The sequence below is a fragment of the Schistocerca piceifrons genome, chromosome X, assembly GCF_021461385.2.
Source record: "Schistocerca piceifrons isolate TAMUIC-IGC-003096 chromosome X, iqSchPice1.1, whole genome shotgun sequence".
Lineage (NCBI taxonomy): Eukaryota > Metazoa > Arthropoda > Insecta > Orthoptera > Acrididae > Schistocerca > Schistocerca piceifrons.
In genome coordinates, this window is record NC_060149.1 from 270,754,436 (window position 1) to 270,781,166 (window position 26,731).

The 26,731-nt window shown below is 42.0% G+C and overlaps 1 protein-coding gene across 2 annotated transcripts in view; it reads right to left on the reverse strand.

Moving 5' to 3' along the window:
- The window catches only part of LOC124721456 (protein DENND6B), a 215,806-nt gene that overhangs the window by 71,088 nt on the left and 117,987 nt on the right, over positions 1-26,731 (reverse strand). The window contains exon 2 of one of the 2 annotated variants that reach the window (XM_047246441.1): positions 16,739-17,011. The exons of the other annotated variant lie outside the window; for it this stretch is intronic. Within the exon in view, the coding sequence (XP_047102397.1) occupies positions 16,739-17,011 (273 nt within the window). The remainder of the gene's footprint in view (positions 1-16,738; positions 17,012-26,731) is intronic. 2 annotated transcript variants of the gene reach the window in all.

Consider the following 26,731-nt stretch of genomic DNA (forward strand, 5'->3'; position numbering starts at 1 on the left):
AGTAAAAAATACCAACATTAGCAATACAGTCAAAAATTTCCCATTACTTTAATAATAATGTCTCCAGCTTGGTCAGTGTTTCTTTTGTGAGCTGTACTTTTCTGCAAAGGAAGTGGATATCTACTACAAAGTTCTTCCATAAATGGGGATTACCTCCTTTCAGTGTATGAGAGTGTGCAGGAGCAAACAGTGATCATGTTGTTGTTGATGTTGTGGTCTTCAGTCCAGATACTGGTTTGATTCAGCTCTCCATGCTACTCTATCCTGTGCAAGCTGCTTCATCTCTGAGTAACTACTGCAACCTACATCCTCCTGAATCTGCTTAGTGTTTTCATCTTTTGGTCTCACTCTACAATTTTTACTCTGCACGCTTCCTTCCAGTACTAAACTGGTGCTCTGTTGATGCCTCAGAACGTTTTCTATGAACTGATCCCTTCCTTTAGTCAGGTTGTGTTGCTAATTCTTCTTCTCTCCAATTCTGTTCAGTACCACCTCATTAGTTATGTGATCTACCCATCTAATCTTCAGCATTCTTCTGTAGCATCACATTTCGAAAGCTTCTATTCTCTTGTTGCCTAAACTGTTTATCGTCCATGTTTCACATCCATAAATGGCTACACTCCATGCAAATACTTTCAGAAATGACTTCTTGACATTTAAATCTATACCTGGTGTTAACAAATTTCTCTTCTTCAGAAACACTTTCCTTGCCAGTCTACATTTTATATCCTCTCTACTTCAACCATCATTATTTATTTTGCTCCCCAAATAGCAAAACTCATTTACTACTTTAAGTGACTCATTTCCTAATCTAATCCCCTCAGCATCACCTGATTTAATTAGACTACATTCCATTATCCTTGTTTTGCATTTGTTGATGTTCATCTTACATCCTCCTTTCAAGACACTGTCCATTCTGTTCAACTGCTCTTACAGGTCCTTTGCTGTCTCTGACAGAATTACAATGTCATCGGCAAATCTCAAAGTGTTTATTTCTTCTCTGTGGATTTTGATTCCAATTCCAAATTTTTGTTTTGTTTCCTTTACTGCTTGCTCAATATACAGATTGAATAACATTGGGGATAGGCTACAACTCTATCTCACTCCCTTTTCAATCACTGCTTCCCTTTCGTGCCCCTTGACTCGTATAGCTGCTATCTGGTTTCGAATCATATAACAGAAATAAAGTGTCTATCGTGCTTCTGTTCAGAAGTCATAACTTTAACATCAAGAAGTTCTACAAAGCTTGGCCTCTTGGGTAAGATGTGAAACCACATAGCATATTGTGGGTATTCAAGTCTCCTAGGAGTAGATCCATGCGAGAGAGTTGTGCTAAGAGATGTACATGTGTTTTAAACTCATGAAATGATAAAGGAAAGTGAAACGTTGTGGCCTTGGAAAAGTATACCATGAAGCAACTGTATTACTATTTCAATATGACAAACAGGTCAAAGTTGCTGGCTGTTTTTGTCATATTGAAATGGTATAAGAGGTTGCTGACTCTTCAACATGCCAGCATGCCGGAAATCTGTGTTATTATTTGTTGCAAAAAATACATATAAGGAGTGCTACCTATTATTCTGATTGACATCCACTTCATTTTAGTCCTGTCCCCAATGTCATCTTTCCAGTGAATATTACATCCTCTAATAATATAGGTGACAGAACATTTAAAACGTTCTTTTTGTAGGCATAAACAAGTTATTGTTTGAAATGTTGTTACTCAATTAGAATCTTGACATCATTTAAATTGTTTTGCTGTGTGGGTGGCCATTTGTTGATGAGATATTTGCTTCATATTTCTTCAGTCTAAGGTGAGGAACCAAGGACAGAAGAGCCCTCCAAGTACATCGTAAGTCTCATTTCAGAATTATCTTCTCCAAACACTGAGCATGTTTTCTGGGTGCTGTTTTAAACTCCTATATTCATATCTGTTGTGGTTTAATTTTCATGCTTTTCTCTTCTACTTTCAAGTCGGTACAGAAATTTAGAGCTAATTTTTTTTTTAGATAGTGCTTGGAGTGGCAATGTTATGATTTAGGTACCACATTAATGTTTGTGTTGTTGGAAGCAGTTGTAGGGTCAGTAAGAGGTGCACTTTTGACATTGAGTGTGAATGAATGCTTGTTAGTAACTGTCTCTGTTACCTATTTCTCTCTGGTCTGTATATCCATACTGAGGAATTTTTGTTACTGGTGTACTTTTTCAGTAATGTTGCAAATGATAGCACACATCATTGACAATACATGTTCTTGTTCATCATTTGACCTTAGCCTATGATTTGTATGTTGCTGCTTCCAATTCAGTTTTTTTTTTTCCTTTTCTTTTAGAGATTCCTTTCTTTTAATGATTCTAGTTAATTCACACACAGAACTGATTAGTAAATGTTATATGGAAAAGGATACATGGTGCTTCAACATAATACATTGTATCCCTAGGTTTCCTACACATCATATTGCATATCCATCACACTGTGGTGTGCCAAGACTGTGGCAATTAAGACAATGCTTTTGGGCCTTGATAAAATTTAGCAGTACCAGTGAGTTAAGTCCATGAACACTCACTTTTTTTTCAAGGGCCTCTGGGTTTCTGCTGTTTCATAAAAATAAAGTCACAATGTATAGTCATTCCTCTACTGTAATTAAAACTGTTCGACTAAATGTAATATGGTATCTCAGTAAGCATGTCACAGCAATCAAGCAGCAGGTGTCTCAGGGTTTACATGTTCCTGAATGGTGCACTTTGATACTCATATGTTGCTAGCCTTGAGGCTCGGGAGTGCTTTGTATAGAGTTCACAGTAAGACAACATCAAACTCAACAGTAACCGTTGAAAAGAAAGTGAAGTTTGCAATGTTAAAGAACTCCCACCAAAGACCAGTTTCTACATAAACATCAAAATATGACATATCTGTACTAAACCGTAATTGCATGTTTCCCTATGATGGTAACCCTGTAGCACCCACTGTGGAGTACATATTGCTTCAGAGACATTATAGATATTGTAAACATTATGCCACCCAAGGCTACTAATTTCCTGTATTCATCTGCACAACACATAGGACAAAATGTCCATCACTATTCATTTCCCTGATAATCATCATCATCATCAAAAGTTTTCTGCTCCATTTGTAGGTCCTTTTCAACTTCATTTATGGTATTCCGTCACTTTCTTCTTAACGCTGCTGTATGTGCTGCTGTGTAACATATCATCCAGGATTTGAGATCATTTTCTCCCTTGCTACCAATTCTCATGTTTGTACCGTACCAAGAGTGTTTTATAAGGACCTCTTTGTTTCTTCACATGTCTTATCTAGTTTCTCTTCCTTCTTTGAATTACATTCGGTAACCATCTCTACTCTCCCACTCCTCTCAGTATCTCCTCATTTTTCATGTCCTCTGTCACAGCCACCACTTAAAAGACTCCAGCCTTCATCCATCTTCCTGTTTCAGTGCCCATGTTTCAGAACTGAGCACGACACTGAGTATGAAATATTTTATCAATCTTTTCCTCAAATCTTTGCCCATAATGCTGCAGAACTCCCCATTTTTTTCCTTACAAAATGCCTCTTCTGGTATTGCTATCCAGGTCTGAATTTCTGGGCTGCATTTCCAGACGCTTTCCAGTATGCTTCCTAAGTACAGGGCGTCCATAATTAAAGTTCCAGTTTCAATCAATGTTCAGAATGACATCAGATTTGAAATTTGAACAGCATGTTATTGACGCAGGGGGAAATATCGTGGAAAAACGAACGAAAATTTGATCAATAGATGGTGCTAAGCGTTTTAACGTAAATGGAGTCTGCTACAAATGACAGATGAATCGCAATACGATGGCTGTTGTTTGAGTGACACATACACCATCCGTACTGTTCAATGTGCATGACTGCAGAAGTTCGGCAGACAACAGCTGTGGCATTGTTAGTTACGTAAGTCCATCCACTGTTAGTTAGGCAGGCCCATCCATCACGTCAAAGTCGTACCACATCGGATGAGAAAAATGGTTTTATAATTCTTGTGAGGCCAAAAACAGCATAGAAGCAAAATGACGTGGGTTTTTAATTTTCCTAGGGCCAAAAACCACATAAAAAGCAAAGTGGCATCGGTCTCTAACTGTCGTGAAACTGGCGCAAGACATGTTCAATATCCTGCCCACCCTCTTCTACCACAAGTTGAAATCGGGAAATAGCATGTTCCACAAAAGATCGCAGCGTCTCGGTTGTCACATTCAAAATAAGTTGGGCAATGCGTGCCTACGATTCAGTTACGTTCGCAATTGGAGCATTGAACACATCTTTCAGTTAAGCCCACAGCCAGAAGTCAGGCGGATTAAAATCACGTGATCTGGACGGCCATGCTGTAGGGAAATGACGGCTGATAATTCAAGTACTTTCGAAATGCCAATGCAGCAGCTGCTTCGCTGACTGCAGGGCGCGGCGGAGCGCCATCTTGAATAAAAATAATCCTATCCACCCTACCGTTGAAGGGTTGGAATGCCGTTAGTGCTCAAAAGAATCTCATATCGCTTACAAGTGACGATACAGGTAACAACAGAGCTCGTATATAACAGGCTGAATCGTCTGCCATGTTTTCTTCATCTCTGAGGATTGTGCAGTATTTAACTTGTGGGTGGTTAACCTGTTCACGCAACTTTTCACGGGATTCCTTATAAAATATTTGATATTGCATGTACGAAGTGAACCAAACAGTAATGCATGTTTATAGAGATATTTAGAATGCCCTTTTCAGGTAACAAAGATTTAAATGTAATATTACACGGCTACATGTCTTCAAATACGGATGTCATGCCGGAACAACCTGCGGCTATTTATTAATTTTGACTGTATACAGCTACTTTTAAAACAGATGTTTTGTTTTTTATTCAAAAGGAGGTACTTCAAGAAATGCTGCATTTTTATTGTGCAGAGATGGGAGAAAGTATAGTTTCTTATAGCGAAACAAATTTTTATTAATAGTTTCAGCCATTATTTAACCAGCACTTCATGGTAGGTTTGTTGCTTTTTAAGTTGTGGTAAAAACTTTATTGTTTGAAGGTTATGTTACAATGACTAATCTGCTGTAAGAAATGTAAACTATCACGCGTTCTACGAAGCCTTTTTTTTTATCGTTTCGGCCTCCTGTGGGCCACGAAGATTTTTCTCTCTTCCCTGATTGTGTTTTCCTCTTTTGCCAGTAGATTTTCATTTTGGCTAACTGCTTCTTTTCTCTGTTTTGACCATATGCAGGTAGGACGTGGAACTGGCGTAGTAAGCGAAATAAGGTTTTCTCTGAGAACTTCTCGATCCTGAATGTCATCACATGAAATTTCAGCTTCCTGTAAATCCTTTTTAACTTGGCTTGCCCATTTTGAATAAGATTTTGTTTTTGAAATTGATGAATGTATGCGATGAGTAAGTCTTTGCGGGTTCATTGTTTCCTGATGACCAAAACACATCATTCTCCGCGTCCTCATGCTGGTAACAATGGCTTCTGTATGTTCGTATGATTCACAGTTGTGTCTTCGGCGGAATTCTCCGTTTTCTTTGATAGAGCCAAGGATTTGCCTCAAAATCTTCCTGTCTTTTATTTCAAGTTTTCATAGTGGTCCTTTCTTCGTCATGTTTAAACATTCTGATGTACCGGGTGATCAAAAAGTCACTATAAATTTGAAAACTTAATAAACCACAGAATAATGTAGATAGAGAGGTAAAAATTGCCACACATGCTTGGAATGACATGGGGTTTTATTAGAACTAAATGTCCCACATATGACACTGGACAGCAAAACTGCTACCGTGACAGGTGAGAGGTACGCCGATATGTTACAGAATCGCGTCATCCCCAGCCTGGCTGATAAACACCTGCTGGAACGTACGATGTTTATGCAGGATGGCGCTCCATCCCATATTGCTAGACGCGTGAAAGATCTCTTGCTCGCGTCGTTTGGTGATGATCGTGTGCTCAGCCGCCCCTTTCATCATGCTTGGCCTCCCACGTCCCCAGACCTCAGTCCGTGCGATTATTGGCTTTGGGGTTACCTGAAGTCGCAAGTGTATCGTGATCGACCGACATCTCTAGGGATGCTGAAAGACAACATCCGACGCCAATGCCTCATCATAACTCCGTACATGCCTTACAGTGCTGTTCACAATATTATTCCTCGACTACAGCTATTGTTGAGGAATGATGGTGGACATATTGAGCATTTCCTGTAAAGAACATCATCTTTGCTTTGTCTTACTTTGTTATGCTAATTATTGCTATTCTGATCAGATGAAGCGCCATCTATCGGACATTTCTTGAACGTTTGCATTTTTTGGTTCTAATAAAACCTCATGTCATTCCAAGCATCTGTGTCAATTTGTACCTCTCTATCTACATTATTCCGTCATTTATTCAGTTTTCAGATTTATACTGACTTTTTTATCATCCGGTAATACAAAGCTGACGGTCTAATTACGGTGTTATAATGACAAAGTTTTAGGTTTAAAGACAGGCTTTTGCTTTTGTTAAGTCTTTGCACAGATGAAAAGCACCTTCTAGTTCAGAACATATACTTTCTACAGCTGCATTTTCTGAAGCGTCAGGTATAATTATTTCTCCAAGATACTTAAATTTCTTCGACTGCTTGATTTTCTCTTGTCGTATTTCAGTATGAGGAGGAGCGTGTTTGATGTTTGTGATGAATTCAGTTTTGTTAAATGCTATTTTTAGGCCAGTCTTAGCAGCAACTGATTGTAGGCTGGACACTTGAACCTTAGCTTCGTCAATATTATTTGCAATGAGTGCCAGATCATCAGCAAAAGCCAAACAGTTTCCACTGAGGCCATTTCTTTTGTGTCCAATTTGAATCCCATAACCTGGCGGTACGGTCGTTTTCCACTCTCTGACTATCTTTTCCAGGACACAGCTGAAAAGCAACGGAGAGAGCAGGTCACCTTGTCTCACCCCTGTACAGATTTCAAATGGTTCTGATAGTTCGCCTTTGAACGTGACCTTTGACACTGTGTTATTTAAAGTGGCGCTTATCAGATTGATTGTTTTCCTATCTAGACCAAATTCGGCAAGGGTATTCTTTATTTTTTCTCGATCAATTGAGTCATACGCTTTTTGAAAGTCGACAAAGGTCACAACAAACGTTTTTGATCGTGATTTGGCGTATGATATAACAGATTTCAGGTTATGGATCTGCTCTGCACAGGATCCTGATGTCCTGAAACTGGCTTGATATTCGCCCAATTGTTGATCTAAGACTGATTCAGCTCTGTTTAACAACAGTCTTGAGAAGATCTTGTATGTCGTTGGTAGCAAAGAGATTCCTCGGTAATTATTCAGATCACTCTTATCGCCTTATTTATGAAGTGGGTGAATAATTGCGACGGTCCAACCTGGAGGTAGAGTTTCAGTTTCCCAAATCTTCACTATGATATCATGGAGATGTTTTATTTTATCATGATCTGCGTATTTCCACATTTCAGCCAAGATGTGACCCTCACCTCCAGATTTATGTTCAAGCCTTATATAGTTTTCATGATTTCATCTAATGTGGGAGGGAGACAATTTGCAGGAGGAACAGTAGGATAGAAATCAAGCTTTTCATTTGGATTTTCAGCGTTCAGTAGGGATGAAAACTAATTTCCAAAAGCTGCAGCACATGATTTGTCATTCAAATTTAGTTTTCCATCGAGTCCTCTTATATGTAACGTAGGAGGTTTAAACTTCGATAGTTGTGATGTACAGGCTTTATAAAGCCTATATAAGAAATGGGGTTAAGTATTATTCAGTTTGTGTATATATGCTTATGATAATACGTATAAATACATCAGAAATATTCCTCTCCACTTTCCCAATTGCGAAAATATGACAGGAATCGAAAAATTTTGAGACGAACTGCTTAAGTACAGTTTTCGACTAGGCTGAAACGCAATTGCATACAACTGGTTTCCATGTTTATAACTACTTTTATTAACGTGTATTTACAATACACAGCTGAGCGCCTAGTGGTTCCGAATTGTTTCTCTGGCAGTCTATGACCCATCTTTTTCTTCTTTCAGGGTTACTAGGAAATCTAAACATGCGAAAACTATTTTTGCAATAGTTGTGCACTTCACAGCTGAACAGCCATCCATATTTATGACGAATTCTTCAATAAATTTAATTTGAAATCTTCACTCGCCACACACCGTTGGGTGGCTTGCGGAGTATCAATGTAGATGTAGATGTAGAACAAGTACGAATATCCTACACTCTGCAACAAACAAAGCTCGCAGTATTCATCTCCTCGGGAAAAAAATACGGCCCTACGATAAACGATGCCGTCAACCTGCACCAGTGTCTCACCCTTGCAGAATGAAGTGGTACCGGTTGATGTGTGTGCGGATTTTCCGTTGCCCATATTCTGCAATTCTGCGAAGTGACATGTCCTTGAGAATGGAAATGGGCTTCGTCTGTCCACAGAATGTTCCGTGGTCATTCATTGTCCATTTCCGTGGGAACAAGAAATTTCAGAGAGAACGTTTGTCTTGCTGGGAGGTCAGCAGGAAGCAACTCCTGAACATGGATGATTTTATATGGATAGCAATGTAGGATGTTGCGTGGGATTTTATGCACCGTGCTCGCAGGCATGTCCAACGTTCGGGCAGTTCCCCGTGCACAAAACCACTCGACCCCTCCTGCAATGCTGTGGCCACATCTTCGACAGACGTCGGATCAACTGCTTTCCTCCTCCCGCCATATTACACTTCAATAGACCTGGTCTTTTTGAATTTTGTAATCATTTTCTTTACGCCCTTAACAGACATCGGATCAATTCCTTTTCTCGTGTCCTTAAGTGGCCGAAACTTCTGCAGGGCTACAGGCGCACAGTCACCATTCTTGTAAAAGCTTTTACCAGCAGCGCGCATCCTTCATGGAGACAGTCATGGTGGGCGTCTCGGACTCAAACTGGGGAACAGCTGTGCGGTGTGAGTCTGTTGGTGCGCACATTCTAACGCTTACAGCGCTATCTCTTGATCAAACTTTCGTTAATTTTTTATTTAATGACGTTTCCCCCTGCGTCAATAATGTGCTGTTCAAAGTTGACGTCATTCGGAGCACAGGCCCTCTTCTACAGCGTTTTGAAACTAGAACTTTAGTTATGGACACACTACATTTAAAGTTTTGCTCATGTTCTAACGTTTCCCTGGCAGATTAAAACTGTGTGCCGAACCGAGAGTCCAACTCGGGACCTTTCATAAGTTTCATAACATCGCACACTCCGCTGCAGAGTGAAAAGCTCATTCTGGTCAGCATTACTTTTGTTTCCTTTGCACTGACTTTTATTCCATAGCTCTTACATTAATGTAGAATGACATACACTATTTCCTGTAACTCATTTTCATCCGTTGCTAGAAGGACCATGTTGCCTTCAAACAGCCGGCCGGGGTGGCCGAGCGGTTCTAGGCGCTACAGTCTGGAACCGCGCGACCGCTACGGTCGCAGGTTCGAATCCTGCCTCGGGCATGGATGTGTGTGATGTCAAAAAAAAAAAACGGCTCTGAGCATTATGTGACTTAACTTCTGAGGTCATCAGTCGCCTAGAACTTGGAACTAATTAAACCTAACTAACCTAAGGACATCACACACATCCATGCCCGAGGCAGGATTCGAACCTGCGACCGTAGCGGTCGCTCGGCTCCAGACCGTAGCGCCGAGAACCGCAAGGCCACTCCGGCCGGCTGTGTGATGTCCTTAGGTTAGTTAGGTTTAAGTAGTTCTAAGTTCTAGGTGACTGATGACCTTAGATGGTCCCATAGTGCTCATATCCATTTGAACCAGTTTTGTCTTCAAACCCCAAACACCATATTTTTCTCCTTCCAATTTTTACCCCCTTATCATCTAGTGGACAGTTCTCCAACAATTTATCAAACTGAAAAGGGCAGGAGACATTATCTTATTTCTTTTTCTATTTCAGTCCCATTGCTACCTTCTCCTCTCGCTCTCATTGACACTTTTTGATTTAAATATTAGTTTATAAATCGCCAGTCCACTCTCTTTCCGGTCATTATTGCTGCGAGCTTTCCAATCCACACTGCAAAATGCCTTTTCCAGGACTATAACGCACATGCACACTGTTGTGCAAAACTGAATAACGAAAGTAACTTCCACAAGATCAGTCACTGTCAAGAAACATGGCGACATGAAACTTGAACCAGACTTGGAAAGAACTGCTCCAGTATAGTACATACGGTAATTGAAAGATGAGATGAGCAGAAATCACACTTTTATTCAAAGACAATAATTACGTTGAAGTCACAGCTCCCCCTGAACCAAAAGTGCAACATGGTTCTTAATATGGCGTGTGATCACTACGGACGGCAATGCATGCTCTGCACCGTGCTCCCATCCAGGCCAAATGGTGGTAACAAGTTCTCGTAATAGATCATTCCATTCCTCCACCAGCGCGGTTGACAAATGCTAGACGGTCGTTGGTGCACGTGGACGAGCTGTAGTATGTCTTCCCATCGTATCCTACACGTGCTCGATAGGATATAAGTCAGGGGAACCGGCAGGCCGATCCATTTGCCGGGTATTCTGTCGTTCCAAGAGCTCCTTCACCAGCGCTGCCCTATGTGGTTGCGCATTGTCATCCATAAAATCGAAGTTAGGGTCAAATGCGCCCGAGAAAAGATATGGGGAAGGAGTGCAGTGTCGCAGTAACGTTTACCGGTAGAGTGTACAGAGTTCAAAGATGTGGAGGGCAGTAAACCCATGCAACAAAGATTCCATTCTTCGTTGGTTCAATCCCTATGCTCTTGGCACCACCGCAAACGGTGCCGCTGATGTGCAGATATCAACGGAACTTAAAAGTACTGATCATCGCACAGAAACCACCCATATGTCGTCACCGTGCACTCTGGAGCGAGATTGCGTGCCTTGTAGGCCTATTAAATGTGGTTGGTATTGCACCCGCTGTTTGACGAGGATCCTTTTTTGCCTGTTGTACAATATAGTGGTCATCTGCTGCTGTAATTGACCGTCGCCGATCACATCCTCTCCTTCGAGCAGCAATGCTTATAGTTCTGAACGCGCCCCAATCACGTGAAACAGTGCTGTAAGAAATACCAGACTCCTGGGCTACACTCGTCACACTTCGCTCTTCTGCCAGTTTCCCGATGACTCTTCCTCTTCTGATATCATCCGAATGTTTCCGTGTCATATTGTATTGAACACCGACAAAGTGCACCGTAACTGCTCGCTTATTGACACGGACTATCTTTTCCCTTTCTTTGAACTGCATCACGTTGCGGGGCCAGCCCTATTCGGCGCTATAGTCAGCTTATCGTGGACATCTGACGCCCAGTTTTCTGTGCACGAGTGGGACTCATATGGAAACATACTACCGCACTTTCATTCATTTCTACCAACTTGGCCGGCCGCTGTGACCGAGCTGTTCTAGGCCCTTCAGTCCGGAACCGCGCTGCTGCTACGCTCGCATGTTCGAATCCTGCCTCGGGTATGGATGTGTGTGATGTCCTTGGGTTAGTTAGGTTTAAGTAGTTCTAAGTCTGGGGGACTGATGACCTCAGATGTTAAGTCCCATGGTGCTCGGAGCCATTTGAACCATTTTTTCTACCAACTTGTCAATATGTTATGATACTTTATTTTTCTCATCCTTAAGGTTTGCTTCTCGATAAACGTCTCTCCCAAAAACTGCAAGAGTCCTATTGCATCTCTTGTGCCTGTATTCCTTCTACAACCAATTCGGCCTTCAACCAAATTCCCGTCCATCACATTTCTCAGCCGACTCATGATTCTTAACGTAACTTCGGTTGATGTGCAATGGTGCTGGCTGTTGTGTGCTCAGTACATTACATGGTTCCCTGTGTTTTTGGCACGGGAATCATCACCATTGTAAAAAAGTCCTCTGCCCATTAGCCACTGTCATGCATCATCTAACATAGGGCTTCCCAACCTTTTCAGCTGGCGGACCCCTTCTTCAGTCGAAAATTCATGGCGGACCCCTAGTCAGTCAAGAGCACAGTAACTTCAAATATCAGAGCTAAACCCATGGGAACTGAAAGCTTCTTAATGCAGGTGCCATGTTCCCAGTGACCCCCCCCCCACTCCGAAGTATCAATAGTCTTTGATTTAGAGATGAATGAAAACAACTTGAAATTAACGATCCAATTTGAATTGCCACTGTATCCAGACACTTACTAGTGGATTTACTCCCTTTGTTCGACACACTATAGCCTGATTAAAATTACTTGGTAATTGAAATTTCACACGATGGAGCTTTCTTCCTCCAAGAGCAATCAACGTCACGACCAAACTGTTCGCTGTTGACAAGCTGTTGCTTATGGTCTGTTCATTTCCACTATTTGGCTACTGTTGTGTAAGGAGCATGCATATTTCGTAACAGTCGTTTGTTGTGTGTGTGTGTGTGTGTGTGTGTGTGTGTGTGTGTGTGTGTGGTTTTTCGTGAAATCCGAAGAAAAACGTTCAAATGCATGTAAAGTCTCCCTTTGGTCGTCCTCCCTCCTCATTCATTTCAACTGGAAACTTCCATTGTTGTGAAGGCATGGAGAAACTGCAGCCTTCTTCAATGATCCTGACTTCAGCCACCGATCCATGTTAGAAGTAATAAACTTGTCAAAAATCGACTTATGAAACAGGTAGTGCACAGACAAGGCAAGTTTAGCATTTAATGATGCCTGGGGCCGCATACGTGCCAGCGAGCGCTGTGATTGGTCGACAAAGCTCGCTCCGCGCACGGGTAAAAGGTTTCAGCGCATCTAGCGCCGTGAGCCAGCGCACAAACGACCCCTGTGTTGTTGCTGAACAGTCGATCAGAGAAGCCGCATTCTCCGGCACTAAACTGTGTATACGTTCTCACTTAGGAACCGCAAAGGCTGCTTGGGGATACGACCTGAAGTAAAAGTACACATGTTTTTCACACGAAAAAAATAGTGATGAATTTGATTTTCACATTTTTATTCAATAATTTTACTCATTATTTTACACGATTTGGTGAAAGATGGCCGCGGACCCCCTAGAAAGAGCTGGCGGACGCCTAAGGGGTCCGCGGACCACAGGTTGGGAAGCCCTGATCTAACATATTACACAGGAGTACCCAAAAGTCCGTTAACATTTGAAAAATCCATACTTCACGGAAAAATATAGGTACAGAGGTAAAAATTGACACGCATGCTTGAAATGAGAGAAGAGTTTTATTGAAAACAAAAGAATGCACAAAATTACCGACTGATGGTGCTTCATACGATACAAAAACAATAATTCGCGTGTTGTTATGTTGCGGTCTTAAGTCCGTAGACTGGTTTGACGCAGCTCTCTATACTATTCTATCCCGTGCGAGCCTCTTCATCTCCGAATGACTACTACAATCTACACCCTTCTCATTCTGCTTACTGTATTCATCTCTCGGTCTCCCTCTACGATTTTGACACTTTCCTCCAATACTACATTGGCGATGCCTCAAATGTGTCCTGTCAACCGATTCCTTCTTTTGGTCAAGTTGTACCACAAATTTCTCGTCTCCCGAATTCTGTTCGGTATCTCTTCGTTAGTTACGTGATCTACCCATCTAATCTTCAACATTCTTATGTAGCACCACATTTCGAAAGCTTCTATTCTCTTCTTGTCTAAACCGTTTACCGTCCATGTTTCACTTCCATACATGGCTACATTCCAGACAAATATTTTCAGAAACGACTTCCTGACACTTAAATCTATATTCGATGTTAACAAATTTCCCTTCTTCAGAAATGCTTTTCTTAGCATTGCCAGTCTACTTCGGCCATCATCAGTTATTTTGCTGTCCAGATAGCAAAACTCGTCTGCTACTTTAAGTGTCTCGTTTCCTAGTCGCTTTAGCATCACCTGATTTAATTCGACTACATTTTTGATGATGTTCGTCTTATATACTTCTTTCAAGACAATGTCCATTCCGTTCAACTGCTCTTCCAAGCCCTTTCCTGCCTCTGACAGAATTACAATGTCACCTGCAAACCTCTGGGCTTTTATTTCTTTTCCCTAACTTTAGTTCCTATTCCAAATCTTTCTTTGTTTTCCTTTACTGCTTTTTCAATGTACAGATTGAACAACAGCGGGGATAAGCTACAACCCTGTCTCACTCCCTTCTCGACCACTGATTCCCTTTCATGCCCACCGACCCTTTATAACTGCCGTCTGGTTTCTGTACAAGTTGTACATAGCGTTTCGCTCCCTGTATTTTACGCATGCTACCTTCAGAATGTCACAAGGAATATTCTAGTCAACACTGTCAAAAGCTTTTTTTAAGTCTGAAAATGCTATAAACGTAGGTTTGACTTTCCTTAAGCTATCTTGTAAGATAAGCCATAGAGTCAGTATTGTCTTACAGGTTCCTATATTTCTCCGGAATACAAACTAATCTTCCACAAGGTCGGCTTCTACAAGTTTTTTTACTCTTCTGCATAGAATTGGTGTCAGTATTTTGCAACCATAAACTGATAGTTCGGTAATTTTCTCACCTGTCAGCAACTGCTTTCTTTGGGACTGTAATTGTTACATTCTCCTTGAAGTGTGAGTGTATTTCGCCTGCCTCATACATCATGCACACCAGATGGAAGATTTTATCACGGCGGGCTCTTCCACGGCTATCAGTAGTTCTGACGGAGCATCGTTTACTCAGTGGGCCTTGTTTCAACTTATATCTATCAGAGCTCTGTCCAATTTTTTTCGCAGTATCGTATCTTCCATCTCATCTTGATCTACGTCCATTTTCCTTTCTACATATTGCTTAAAAGTTTATCTCCTTTCTACAGACCCTCTATATACTCCTTCCATTTTTCAGCTTTCCCTTCTTTGCTTAGATCTGATTTTCCACCTGAGCTCTTGCTATTCATACAGCTGCCTGCCTTTTCCTCAAAGGCCCCTTTAATTTTCTTGTAGGCGGTATCTACCTTTCCCCTATTGAAATATGCTGCTACATCCTTACGTTTGTCCTCTAGCCATTCCTTCTTAGCAATTTAGCATTTCCTGTCAATCAGATTTTTTAAATGTTTATATTCCCCTTCACTTGCTTCATTTGCTGCATTTTTAATTTTCTCCTTTCATCCGTCAAATTCAATACTTCTTGTGTTGTTCAACAGTTTCTAGTAGGCCTTGTCTTTATATCTATTTGATCCTCTGCTGCATTCACCGTTTCACCTCGTAAAGCTACCCATTCGTTTTCTATTGTATTCCTTTCCCCTGTTCTAGTCAGCTGTTGCCTAATACTCCTTCTGAAACTCTTAACAACCTCTGGTTCTTTCAACTCCTTAATTTCCCACCTTTTTCCTATTTCTTCACTTTTAGTCTACTGTTCACAACCAACAAATTGTAGCCAGAGTCTACATCTGCCCCTGAAAATGTTTTACAATTTAAAATCTGGTACCTAAATCTCTGTCTTACTGTTGTATAATCAACCTGAAACCTTCTGGTGTCTCCAGGTCTCTTCCACGTATACAATTTATGATTCTTAAACCAAGTGTTCACGATGATTGAATTATGCTCTGTGCAAAACTCTACCAGTGGATTTTTAGCAAAGACTATGTTCTTTATAACAAATGCACAACATGTCGGCCATAATTCATCAACAATACCTGTAGTCCACGGATAATGTTGTAAACAGCACTGTATAGCATATGGGTAGTATGGTGAGAAATTGCCGTCGGATGTCGTCTTTTAACATGCCTAATGAGGTCGGACGATCTCAGTAAACTTGTGACTTCATCAACCCTACCAAGGGCGTCCATACGATAGACTGTGTGGGGGCGAGGGGCCAGACTTGCGGGTATGAAATGTTGTTAATAATATTTTTAAAGACGAATGGCGACTTGTAAGTAGCCATAAAAAAGTTCCAGTTCGACTCTCTTAAAAACTTACGTAATACCTGCCCCCCCCCCCCCCCCGTTGTATAGGCGCCCTTAAACCCTGCAATCAATAACCACATGGACTAAGATTTGGGGACCTGTTAAGCGAAGCATGGTGGGTGGCAGTGGCGGCTCAGCGCGCGATCCAAACCATGTGCGCAAGACATCTTTCACATGTGTAACAATATGGGTTGGAGCGCCATCCTGCATAAAAGTCGTGCCTTACAACAGGTATTTATTAGCCAGGCCAGGAATGAAGCGATTCTTTAACACATTGGCGTACCTCGCACCCGTCACGCTGACAGTTTAAAAAGCAGCATCAGCATTTCCTCGAAGAAAGCACCATCTGTTGGACGGTTATTGCACTCGTTTTAAGTTTCAATAAAACCCCATGTCATTTCTGGCACGTGTATCAAGTTTTAACTCTCTACCAACGTTATTCCGTGAATTGGTGCACTTTCATATGTTAACGGATTTCAGGGTCACAGTGTGTAGGTCATACATTATATCAAACACTAATTCCATTTAAAACTCTGATTCATAAGCACTCATCTACGCAGTAGACTCTTTAATTGAGTGAGGGGAGTTCCTCTTAGATATCTCATACAGCCTGTTGATATTATAGACACTCATACGACATAACTTGTCATTTTGAGCCACTATGATTATATGGATATGACGGTTAATCCAGATCGCAAATTCAATGCAATTTTTCCCCAGTCGAGCTGTCTTGCTAGCGATATGAGAGTAAATGAAATATGTCGAGAATGTAAAATAATTCGTTATATTTATTAACAATATCTCTATCTATCTATCTATCTATCAATTTCTTATAGCACTTACCTTTTGGAAATAACCACGCGGAAGAGTTTTATCTTTCACTTGCCGGAAGTAAACATAACCGTAATAATATCCAGGATCGATTTGTAAATATACAGGGCATTTTTGATTGTAGTACTGATGCTCTGGCATCAATTCAGCATTGCCAGCAGATCTTCGTATACGAACGTGGAACTGAGTATCACCCATACATCCTGAATTTGAGTCAGGAAATGCTAAATAGCAAATATTAGATTTTTCTTGCTCCGAAAGATTTATGTGGCCTGGGTAAATTATCTGTAAATAAATCATAAAACAAAACCGTTAGTACAAAATATTCACTACAGTAAATATCAAAATAAAAAGATAGAGACATATTTTCACGAATTCAATAAAATAAATGTTTAGAAAACTAACAACGGGCATCATAAAGTTTCGGTGGGTGTTAGATCAGTTGGTGAATCGAAAATCACAGTCGAGAATCTGAAGCGGAAACTTTCGATACAACTTTTTTTCTTTTTTTACTTCGATAAACTTTAGTGGAACAATATTCATTCAGCAGCTTCACAGATGCAAAGACAGTGGTCGCGGAATTGTCTTCATTTCAGAAAGGTTTCCATTATTATTCCCTACTGCCGTTCAATAAATGTCATACGCATTCTCCTATAACATATGCGACTGGATTGAGGAACTCTTGCCAGACAACCTATGTAACGCTCTGGATGGAGAGTTCTCACCAGAAGTACATTAAGCATCAAATGTGTCTGTTCAGGCACGAATCCACAGTTCCACTCTTAGATGGATCACAGCATGTTACATTCTTACTCTCCCCTACCCTCTTTCCGAGTTTAACTTTACGTAACCTCAACTTTTACTGTGACACAGGCGCCTGCGACGACGACACCTGCGTCGGCCACGACTGCGCCGACAACGACTGCACCGACGACACAAATGTCGGTGCCTATCCCAATGCCGCCTGCAATGAGGGCACCCACGATGCTGATGCCGCCTATGGTGCCGTGGACTTCGATGCCGCCGACACCACTAGTGCCACCGCCAATGCCCATGCCCATGATGACGTTTGTCGAGATGCCTATGATTTTGACACCGTTGGTGTCTATAATGCCGCCACCGACAATGCCGCTAATGCCAATGCAACCGCCTGTGAATTCGTCGACGACTCCTGTGCCCTCACCAACGCCCCCTACCACAGTGATGTTTATGCCTGTGCCTATGATGGAAATGATGATGGTGCCTGTGATGACGATGCCGATGCCGCCGATGTCAGTGCCAATGCCTCCACTGACGCTAATCGCCGCCGCCGACGACGACGACGACGACGACGACGACGACGACGACAACCAACAACAACAACAACAACAACAACAACAACGACGACGACGACGACGACGACGACGACATCGACAACAGAGATGAGGTTTCCCGGTGCCGCCAATGATGTTGATGACAAAAACATATAAAATGTAATAAAATGTAATAAAATAATTTTGTGTTGAGTACTTGCTACATATTTTTATAATAAGTTTTGATAAATTGCAGTTCATAGAAATACAGTACTTTCAAAATAACTGCCCGAAAATTTGGTAAGTACATTATTAGAGCTATTATAGGAACGCGGTCACAACTTTATGACATCATCAAAATGTACACGCCGTAAAACACCTTGTTGCTTTGGGAATTTGGGCAATCATTAGTACACAGATGCCAATTGTGCATCAATGTATACGACAGACATTTTCAGCAACATCTGTAAACCAATATTTATAACCGTCGGTACACATAACTAGCGTCAAAATCTTCAAAGACCCCTACTGGAGAAACTATGCCCCTGTGCCATTTTATCCACATAAAAGGTCTCTCTCTCCCCTCCAAACACTAAAACTTTATATATATACACGCTGTATTTCACTTAGCTGTACGACTGTGAACACAGATGTACACACTATGGCTATGCGAACGTGTAAATGAGAGGACTTTCTGATAATTTTTGAGTGGAAGGGGGGGGGGGGGGGTAGATGGGTGGTACTGGCATTCCAACTGCTACGCCACTATTACACTCATTGGACGTGGTAGATCTTACTGTACTCGTGACGCGTCAACGACGGAGAATTTTGTTAGCACCATAAAGTAGCAGGGCAGTGGAAGGAATTATTATCGCTAGAATTTTGCCGACAAGGGAAAGAGAAAACACAGTGCTCAGATCCTGTTCGTCAGACAACGTCTAATCTAGTTTCACTTCACAGCGTCTTATGGTTTTTGGATTCGCTGTTGACGGATACGCGACGGTCGAACGGGAGCTACATGTTCTGCGGCCACTTCGGTGCTATTCCAGGCCTGTGCCATGCGCCAGTTCCAGATTTATTTGTCATTTTCAGAATCATCCACAACACTACACTGCGCTGCACTGTACTGCAAGAATCACTCATTCAGATCATAAAACTACTCACAAATAGGAGAACGTTAAAAGAAAATCACACGGAAACGTCACTGCCTGATCTATTTTAAGGAGCATAAATGCACACTAGCAATGTATCAGCCCCATCAATCAACCTCACGCGAACATTTGGACCATAATCCAGATAGTCCGCAGTTACATCTACATCGTTACTCTGCATTTCACACTTAAATGCCCAGAGGGTTCATCGAACCATTTTCATACTGCTTCTCTACCATTCCACTCTCGAATGGCGCGTGCGAAAAAGGAACATCTAAATCTTTCCGTTCGAGCTCTGATTTCTCTTATTTTATTATAATGATCATTACTCCCTACGTAGGTGGGTGTCAACAATATATTTTCGCATTCGGAAGAGAAAGTTGGTGATTGAAATTTCGTAAATAGATCTCGCCGCAAAGAAAACCGCCTTTGTTTCAGTGACTGTCATCCCAACTCGCGTATCATATCAGTGACACTCTCACCCCTATTGCGCGACAACACGAAACGATCTGCCCTTCTTTGCACTTTTTCGATGTCCTCTGTCAATCCTACCTGGTAAGGATCCCATACCGCGCAGCAATATTCCTGCAGAGGACGGACAAGTGTATTACGGCAGTTTCTTTAGTGGTTTTGTCGCTAACGAAGGGCAGTCTTTGCTTCGCCTTCCCCACAATATTATCTATGTGGTCTTTCCAGTTTAAGTTGCTCGTAATTGTAATTCCTAGGTAATTAGTCGAATTGACAGCCCTTAGATTTGTGCGATTTATCCTATACCCAAAATTTATCGGATTTTTTTTTAGTACTCAATGTGGATGACCTCGCACTTTTCTTTGTTTAGTGCCAATTGCCACTTTCCCGCACCGTAATTGGAATTGATCGTCTGATGATTTTACTAGACGGTAAATTGCAGCGTCATCTGCAAACAATCTAAGGGGGCTGCTCAGATAATCACCTAGATAATTTATGTAAATCAGGAACAGCACAGGGCCTATGACACTACTTTGCGGAACGCCAGATATCACTTCTGTTCTACTGATGATTTACCGTCTATCACTGCGAACTGTGACGAAATTACGAATCCAGTCACACAGCTGAGACGATACTCCAAATGCACGCAATTTGATTAAGTCTCTTGTGAGGAACGGTATCAAAAGCCTTCTGGAAATCTAGGAATGTGGAATCGATCTGAGATCCATTGTCTACGGCACTCATTACTCCATGGGAATAAAGAGCTAGCTGTGTTGCATAAGAACGATATTTTCTGAATCCGTGTAGGTTATGTATCAATAAGTCATTTTCTTCAAGGTGATTCATAATGTTCGAGTACAGTATATGCTCCAAAATCCTACCGCAAATTGAGGTCAGTGACATGGGTCAGTAATTCAATGGGTTACTCCTATTTCCTTTCTTGAATATTGGTGTGACCTGTGCTAGTTTCCAGTCTTTAAGAACAGACCTTTCGTCAAGTGAGCGGTTGTATATGATTGCTAAGAAAGGCGCTATTGTATCTGCATACTCTGAAAGAAACCTGATTGGTATACCATCCGGACCGGAAGACTTGCCTTTCTTAAGTGATTTGTTTCGCAACACCTAAAATGTCACTCATGCTAACAGCTGTTCTGGTTTCGAGTTCTGGAATATTTACTTCGCCTTCTTTCGTGAAGGAATTACGGAAAACTGTATTTAGTAACTCCGCATTAGTGACACCATCATCGGTAACATTTCCATCGCTATCGCGCAGTGACGGTATTGACTGTTTTTTGCCACTGGTGTACTTTACATACGATCAGAATGTCTTTGGGTTTGCTACCATATTTTGAGACAATGTTTCATTGTGGAAACTATTAAAAGCATCTCGCATTGACGTCCGCACTAAATTTCGTGCTTCCGTGAAACTTAGCCAGTCTTGGGGATTTTGCGTTCTTCTAAGTTTGGCATGCTTTTTTCGTTGCTTCTGCAACAGTGTTCTGGCGTGTTTTGTGTACCATGGTGGATCAGTCCCGTCTCTTATTAACTTAGACGGTATGAATCTATGAATTGCAGTCGATACTGTATCTCTGAATTTGAGCCCTGTTTGGTCTACACTCACATAATTAGGTTGGAAGGAATGGAGACACTCTTAGGAAGGCATCAAGCAAATTTTTATCTGCTGTTTTAAATAGATATATTTTGCGTTTATTTTTAGTGGTTTTGGTTGATATGGTTTTAAATCTCGCTACAATGACCTTATGCTCACTAATTCCTGTATCCGTCATGACGCTCTCTATTAGATCAGCACTATTTGTGGCTTAGAGCTCAAGTGTGTTTTCGCAACCATTTACAATCTTCTGAAAGTACAGCTTTCGAACTTTCGCACGCACTGGTTGTTTGTCGCTCGGTCCGCCCCACTGCATTCTCCTACTGCTCGGCCGCGAAGTACTGTCCAATGTCATCGGTTTGTGAATTACTGTTCTCACATTGATAACATGCTTTGTTTATAGTGCCAAAGTGCGCCATTTCTGTCCGCAGCTCATGGTCGTGCGGTAGCGTTCTCGCTTCCCGCGCCCGGGTTCCCGGGTTCGATTCCCGGCGGGGTCAGGGATTTTCTCTGCCTCGTGATGACTGGGTGTTGTGTGATGTCCTTAGGTTAGTTAGGTTTAAGTAGTTCTAAGTTCTAGGGGACTGATGACCATAGCTGTTAAGTCCCATAGTGCTCAGAGCCATTTTTTGCGCCATTTCTAACCTGTACTGTTGCTGGTGTCAGAAAGATCTCTCTGCTTTGAACAATTTTATGTTGCAATTCACAAATGCAGTGTAAATGAACGAAACGAATTAGATGCAGTTTTCGTTCCATAGACACAAAAATGAGATGAGTCCCGTGAGTGTTGAACATGTCAGAAAGTATAACATAAAAACAACATAGAACATTTGAATATAATACTCACTCCCTGATCATCTGTCAGGAGATTTTCAAGATATGTGAATACAGTACAGTAAACTGGAACTGCTAATATTTACAGAACTAATACACTATCAGAATAAACATAGTTGCCCGCTTTTAATCAATTTATCATACACGACATACCTAATGCTGACTGTTCTGACCAAGTGCTGTCGAAATTGAAATTTAACAGACATTTTTACTTAAACTGGTCTAACACTCCCTGTTAAGATATTCATCTATAAAGTGGGAGGAGATCCCTTACCGAAAAGTCTTTAAAATTCAGTTTGAACTGTGCTTTATTTGAAACCAAGTTTTTAATGGTTGCTGGCAAATTATTGAAAATGTGTGGCCCTGAATACTGGACCCCTTTTTAACCAAGGTAAGTGATTTTAGGTCTTTATGTAGATTGTTCTTATTCCTAGTATTGATACAATGTATTGAACTATTGGCTGGGCCGGCCGAAGTGGCCGTGCGGTTAAAGGCGCTGCAGTCTGGAACCGCAAGACCGCTACGGTCGCAGGTTCGAATCCTGCCTCGGGCATGGATGTTTGTGATGTCCTTAGGTTAGTTAGGTTTAACTAGTTCTAAGTTCTAGCGGACTAATGACCTCAGCGGTTGAGTCCCATAGTGCTCAGAGCCATTTTTTTTATTGGCTGGAAACAGAGACATATTTGCAAGAAATTTCTTTACTGAGAAGCAGTGGTCATTATACCCAATTCTCTGGAACAGGTTTCTATATGATGTTCTTGAATTTACACAAGTGAGCCTTATTACATGCGTTTGCACTCAAAAATTTTTAGCTCAGTTTGATGATTTACTCTAGAATAAGATTCCGTGCGACATAATAGAACGAAAGTAATCAAAGTATGCAAGTTTTTTTTATATTTATATCTTCTGTATCTGACATCATGCGCACTTGTTTTGGCGCTTCAGCAATTCTGCCGTATGCCCTTCCCAACTGAATTTATAATCGAATTGTAATCCAAAAATTTAACACTGCCAACCTTCATATGTTACACACATGCTAAAGACGTAGCGTACCTCTATCTTAATTATTAACATCGCTGTTGTGCGTTATTTTCTTTGTATTTTTGAGCTGACGCAGTTAAAGAGAAACACATTTGCAGAAGACGTACATACTCAAACTAATTACAGTACTATACTTCGCCTACAGTAGTGTGTCCTCGAAAGAGATTTAAAAACAGCTTGGGCAGATGTGTCCACATCCCGCCTCTCCTTTTCTCGTCTTCAACATCAGGACTGGTTGTCAATCCACTGTACATTTGCGCGCTCGGGCATTAGGCGGCTGCAGAGAGGTGGAGAGAGTGACAAAGAGCCAGTGCCCGTGAAAGTTCGGGAAAGGAAGGAAGCAAGACTGTTTTTAACGTACCGTAGACGTCGATGTCATTAGTGACGGAGCACGAGCTCTAATTGTGTCAAGGACGGGGAAGGAAATCAAAAAATGGTTCAAATGGTTCTGAGCACTATGGGACTTAAGATCTGTGGTCATCAGTCCCCTAGAACTTAGAACTACTTAAACCTAACTAACCTAAGGACATCACACACATCCATGCCCGAGGCAGGATTCGAACCTGCGACCGTAGCAGTCGCGCGGTTCCGGACTGAGCTCCTATAACCGCGAGACCACCGCGGCCGGCGGGAGGAAATCGGCCGGGCCCTTTCAAAGGAACCAACCCTGCATTTCCATACAGAGACTTAGGCAAATTACAGTGAAAGTTTAAAAACAGTACTTTCAGAAGGTCATAACTGTGTACTGACTAAATTTGGGCCCATATTTTCGCGTGGAATCAATTGATGGAGCTGATATATTGATTTCTGTACTTCTTTCTCCTTAAAATATGAGATCAAGTTGGTGATGTTTGCTTGTAAGACTGTCCTGGGCGAAATGCTAGGTGTTTCGTATTGTGGCTATACTAATAAGTGAAGCCCAAAGCCAACAAATTGCTCATCTTTAGCAGCACCGTAGCAAATACTTAGAACAAACGCTTCTCTATAACAGCGCTCTTTTCAAGTGTCTTCGAGAAGTATAGGTTCAAAGATTTACGACGCTGCTGAGGACCACACGAGAACCCGTCCGGCGAGCATCTGCATTAGGCAACCAGCCAAGGCGGCAGACTAGAAGACTGACCATACAGTATTCCAATAATGTCATTTTCTTTTCTTTTCACCTTCTAATCTCCCGCAAAATACTTCATCTTAATTTGTTTCATGGGAAAGGAATAACAACTGTGATACATTTATAGCGATGTGTAACAAGAACTCACGAAGAAATGCAGATTTATTTATCGATACATTCATGCACGTATCGTAGTGAAGTCACACCAGTCTGTACAGGCTTTGAACAATGTATAATGTGTTTATGATATGTGCGTGAATGTATCAATAAAAAAATGTTCATTTCATCATGATTCCTCACTATACCTCCATTGTACCTCTGCGTGAATGAACCACCACCACCGCTATTTCTGTTACTATCATTATTTTCGAAGAAATGTGATTCGTTGTAGCGATGTAAGATTTTGTGACAACAAAGCACGTGACTCGAACGCAGCCTTGGCCGGCTGGTGCTCTTGAGTGGTATTCGCTGGGATCGTAAAATTTTGAACTTAGATTTCTCTAAAACGCTTGAGAAGTCCGTCGTACTTCATCATCAACTGTTACATCTACACTACTGGTCATTAAAATTGCTACACCACAAGATGACGTGCTACAGACGCGAAATTTAACCGACAGAAAGAAGACGCTGTGATATGCAAATGATTAGCTTTTCAGAGCATTCACACAAGGTTGGCGCCGGTGGCGACACCTACGACGTGCTTACATGAGGAAAGTTTCCAACCGAGTTCTCATACACAAACAGCAGTTGACCGGCGTTGCCTGGTGAAACGTCGTTGTGATGCCTCGTGTAAGGAGGAGAAATGCGTACCATCACGTTTCCGACTTTGATAGTGGTCAGATTGTAGCCTATCGCGGTTTATCGTATCGCGACATTGCTGCTCGCGTTGGTCGAGATCAATGACTGTTAGCAGAATATGGAATCGGTGGGTTCAGGAGGGTAATACCGAACGCCGTGCTGGATCCCAACGACCTCGTGTCACTAGCAGTCGAGATGACAGGCATCTTATCCGCATGGCTGTAACGGATCGTGTAGCCACGTCTCGATCCCTGAGTCAACACATGGGGACGTTTGCAAGACACCAACCATCTGCACCAACTGTTCGACGACGTTTGCAGTAGCATGGACTATCAGCTCGGAGACCATGGCTGCGGTTACCCTTGAAGCTGCATCACAGACAGGAGCGCCTGCGATGGTGTACTCAACGACGAACATGGGTGCACGAATGGCAAAACGTCATTTTTTTGGATGAATCCAGGTTCTGTTTACAGCATCATGATGGTCGCATCCGTGTTTGGCGACATCGCGGTGAACGCACATTGGAAGCGTGTATTCGTCATCGCCATACTGGCGTATCACCCGGCGTGATGGTATGGGGTGCCATTGGTTACAGGTCTCGGTCACCTCTTGTTCGCATTGACGGCACTTTGAACAGTGGACGTCACATTTCAGATGTGTTACGACTCGTGGCTCTACCTTTCATTCGATCCCTGCGAAACCCTACATTTCAGCAGGATAATGCACGACCGCATGTTGCAGGTCCTGTATGGGCCTTTCTGAATACAGAAAATGTTCGACAGCTGCCCTGGCTAGCATATTCTCCAGATCTCTCACCAACTGAAATCGTCTGGTCAAAGGTGGCCGAGCAACTGGCTCGTCACAATACGCCAGTCACTACTCTTGGTGAACTGTGGTATCGTGCTGAAGCTGCATGGGCAGCTGTACCTGTACACGCCATCCAAGCTCTGTTTGACTCAATGCCCAGGCGTAACAAGGCCGTTATTACGGCCAGAGGTGGTTGTTCTTGGTACTGATTTCTCAGGATCTATGCACCAAATTGCGTGAAAATGTAATCACATGTCAGTTATAGTATAAGATATTTGTCCAATGAATACCCGTTTATCGTCTGCATTTCTTCTTGGTGTAGCAATTTTAGTGGCTAGTAGTGTAAGTACGTACTATAATCGTGGAGTAAAATAGGTGCCCTGTTGGCTGCATGCTCCCGCCCACTATACTGAAATTACATACCCACTATCTGATCCAAAGAATCTAGACACTTATCATTGGACATTAGTAATGGACATGTTCACCTTTCGCTTTTATAACGACTTGAACTTTGCTGGGAATAGTTTCAATGAGGTGTTCGAATGCCTGTGGAGGAATGGCAGTCCATTATCATCGCCCAGGTATGGGGCGAAGACGCCGTCCGAACTCACCCCAAAGGTGTTAGATCCGCAACCCTGGGCAGGCCAGCCCATTTCAGGAATATTATTGTCCATAACTCATTGCCTCACAGATGCAGCTTTATTCAAGGTGTACTGTCATGCTGAAACAATCATCGTTTCAGAGTTCCTTCTCTACCGTACCCAGTACACAGTCCTGTAAAGTGTCTTCATATCCTTCCACATTTAGCGTTTTCTTAAGCGCAGAAAGGGAACCACACGCTAACAACGAAAAACATTCCCATGCCCTAACACCGCACCCTCTGTACTTCACAGTTTG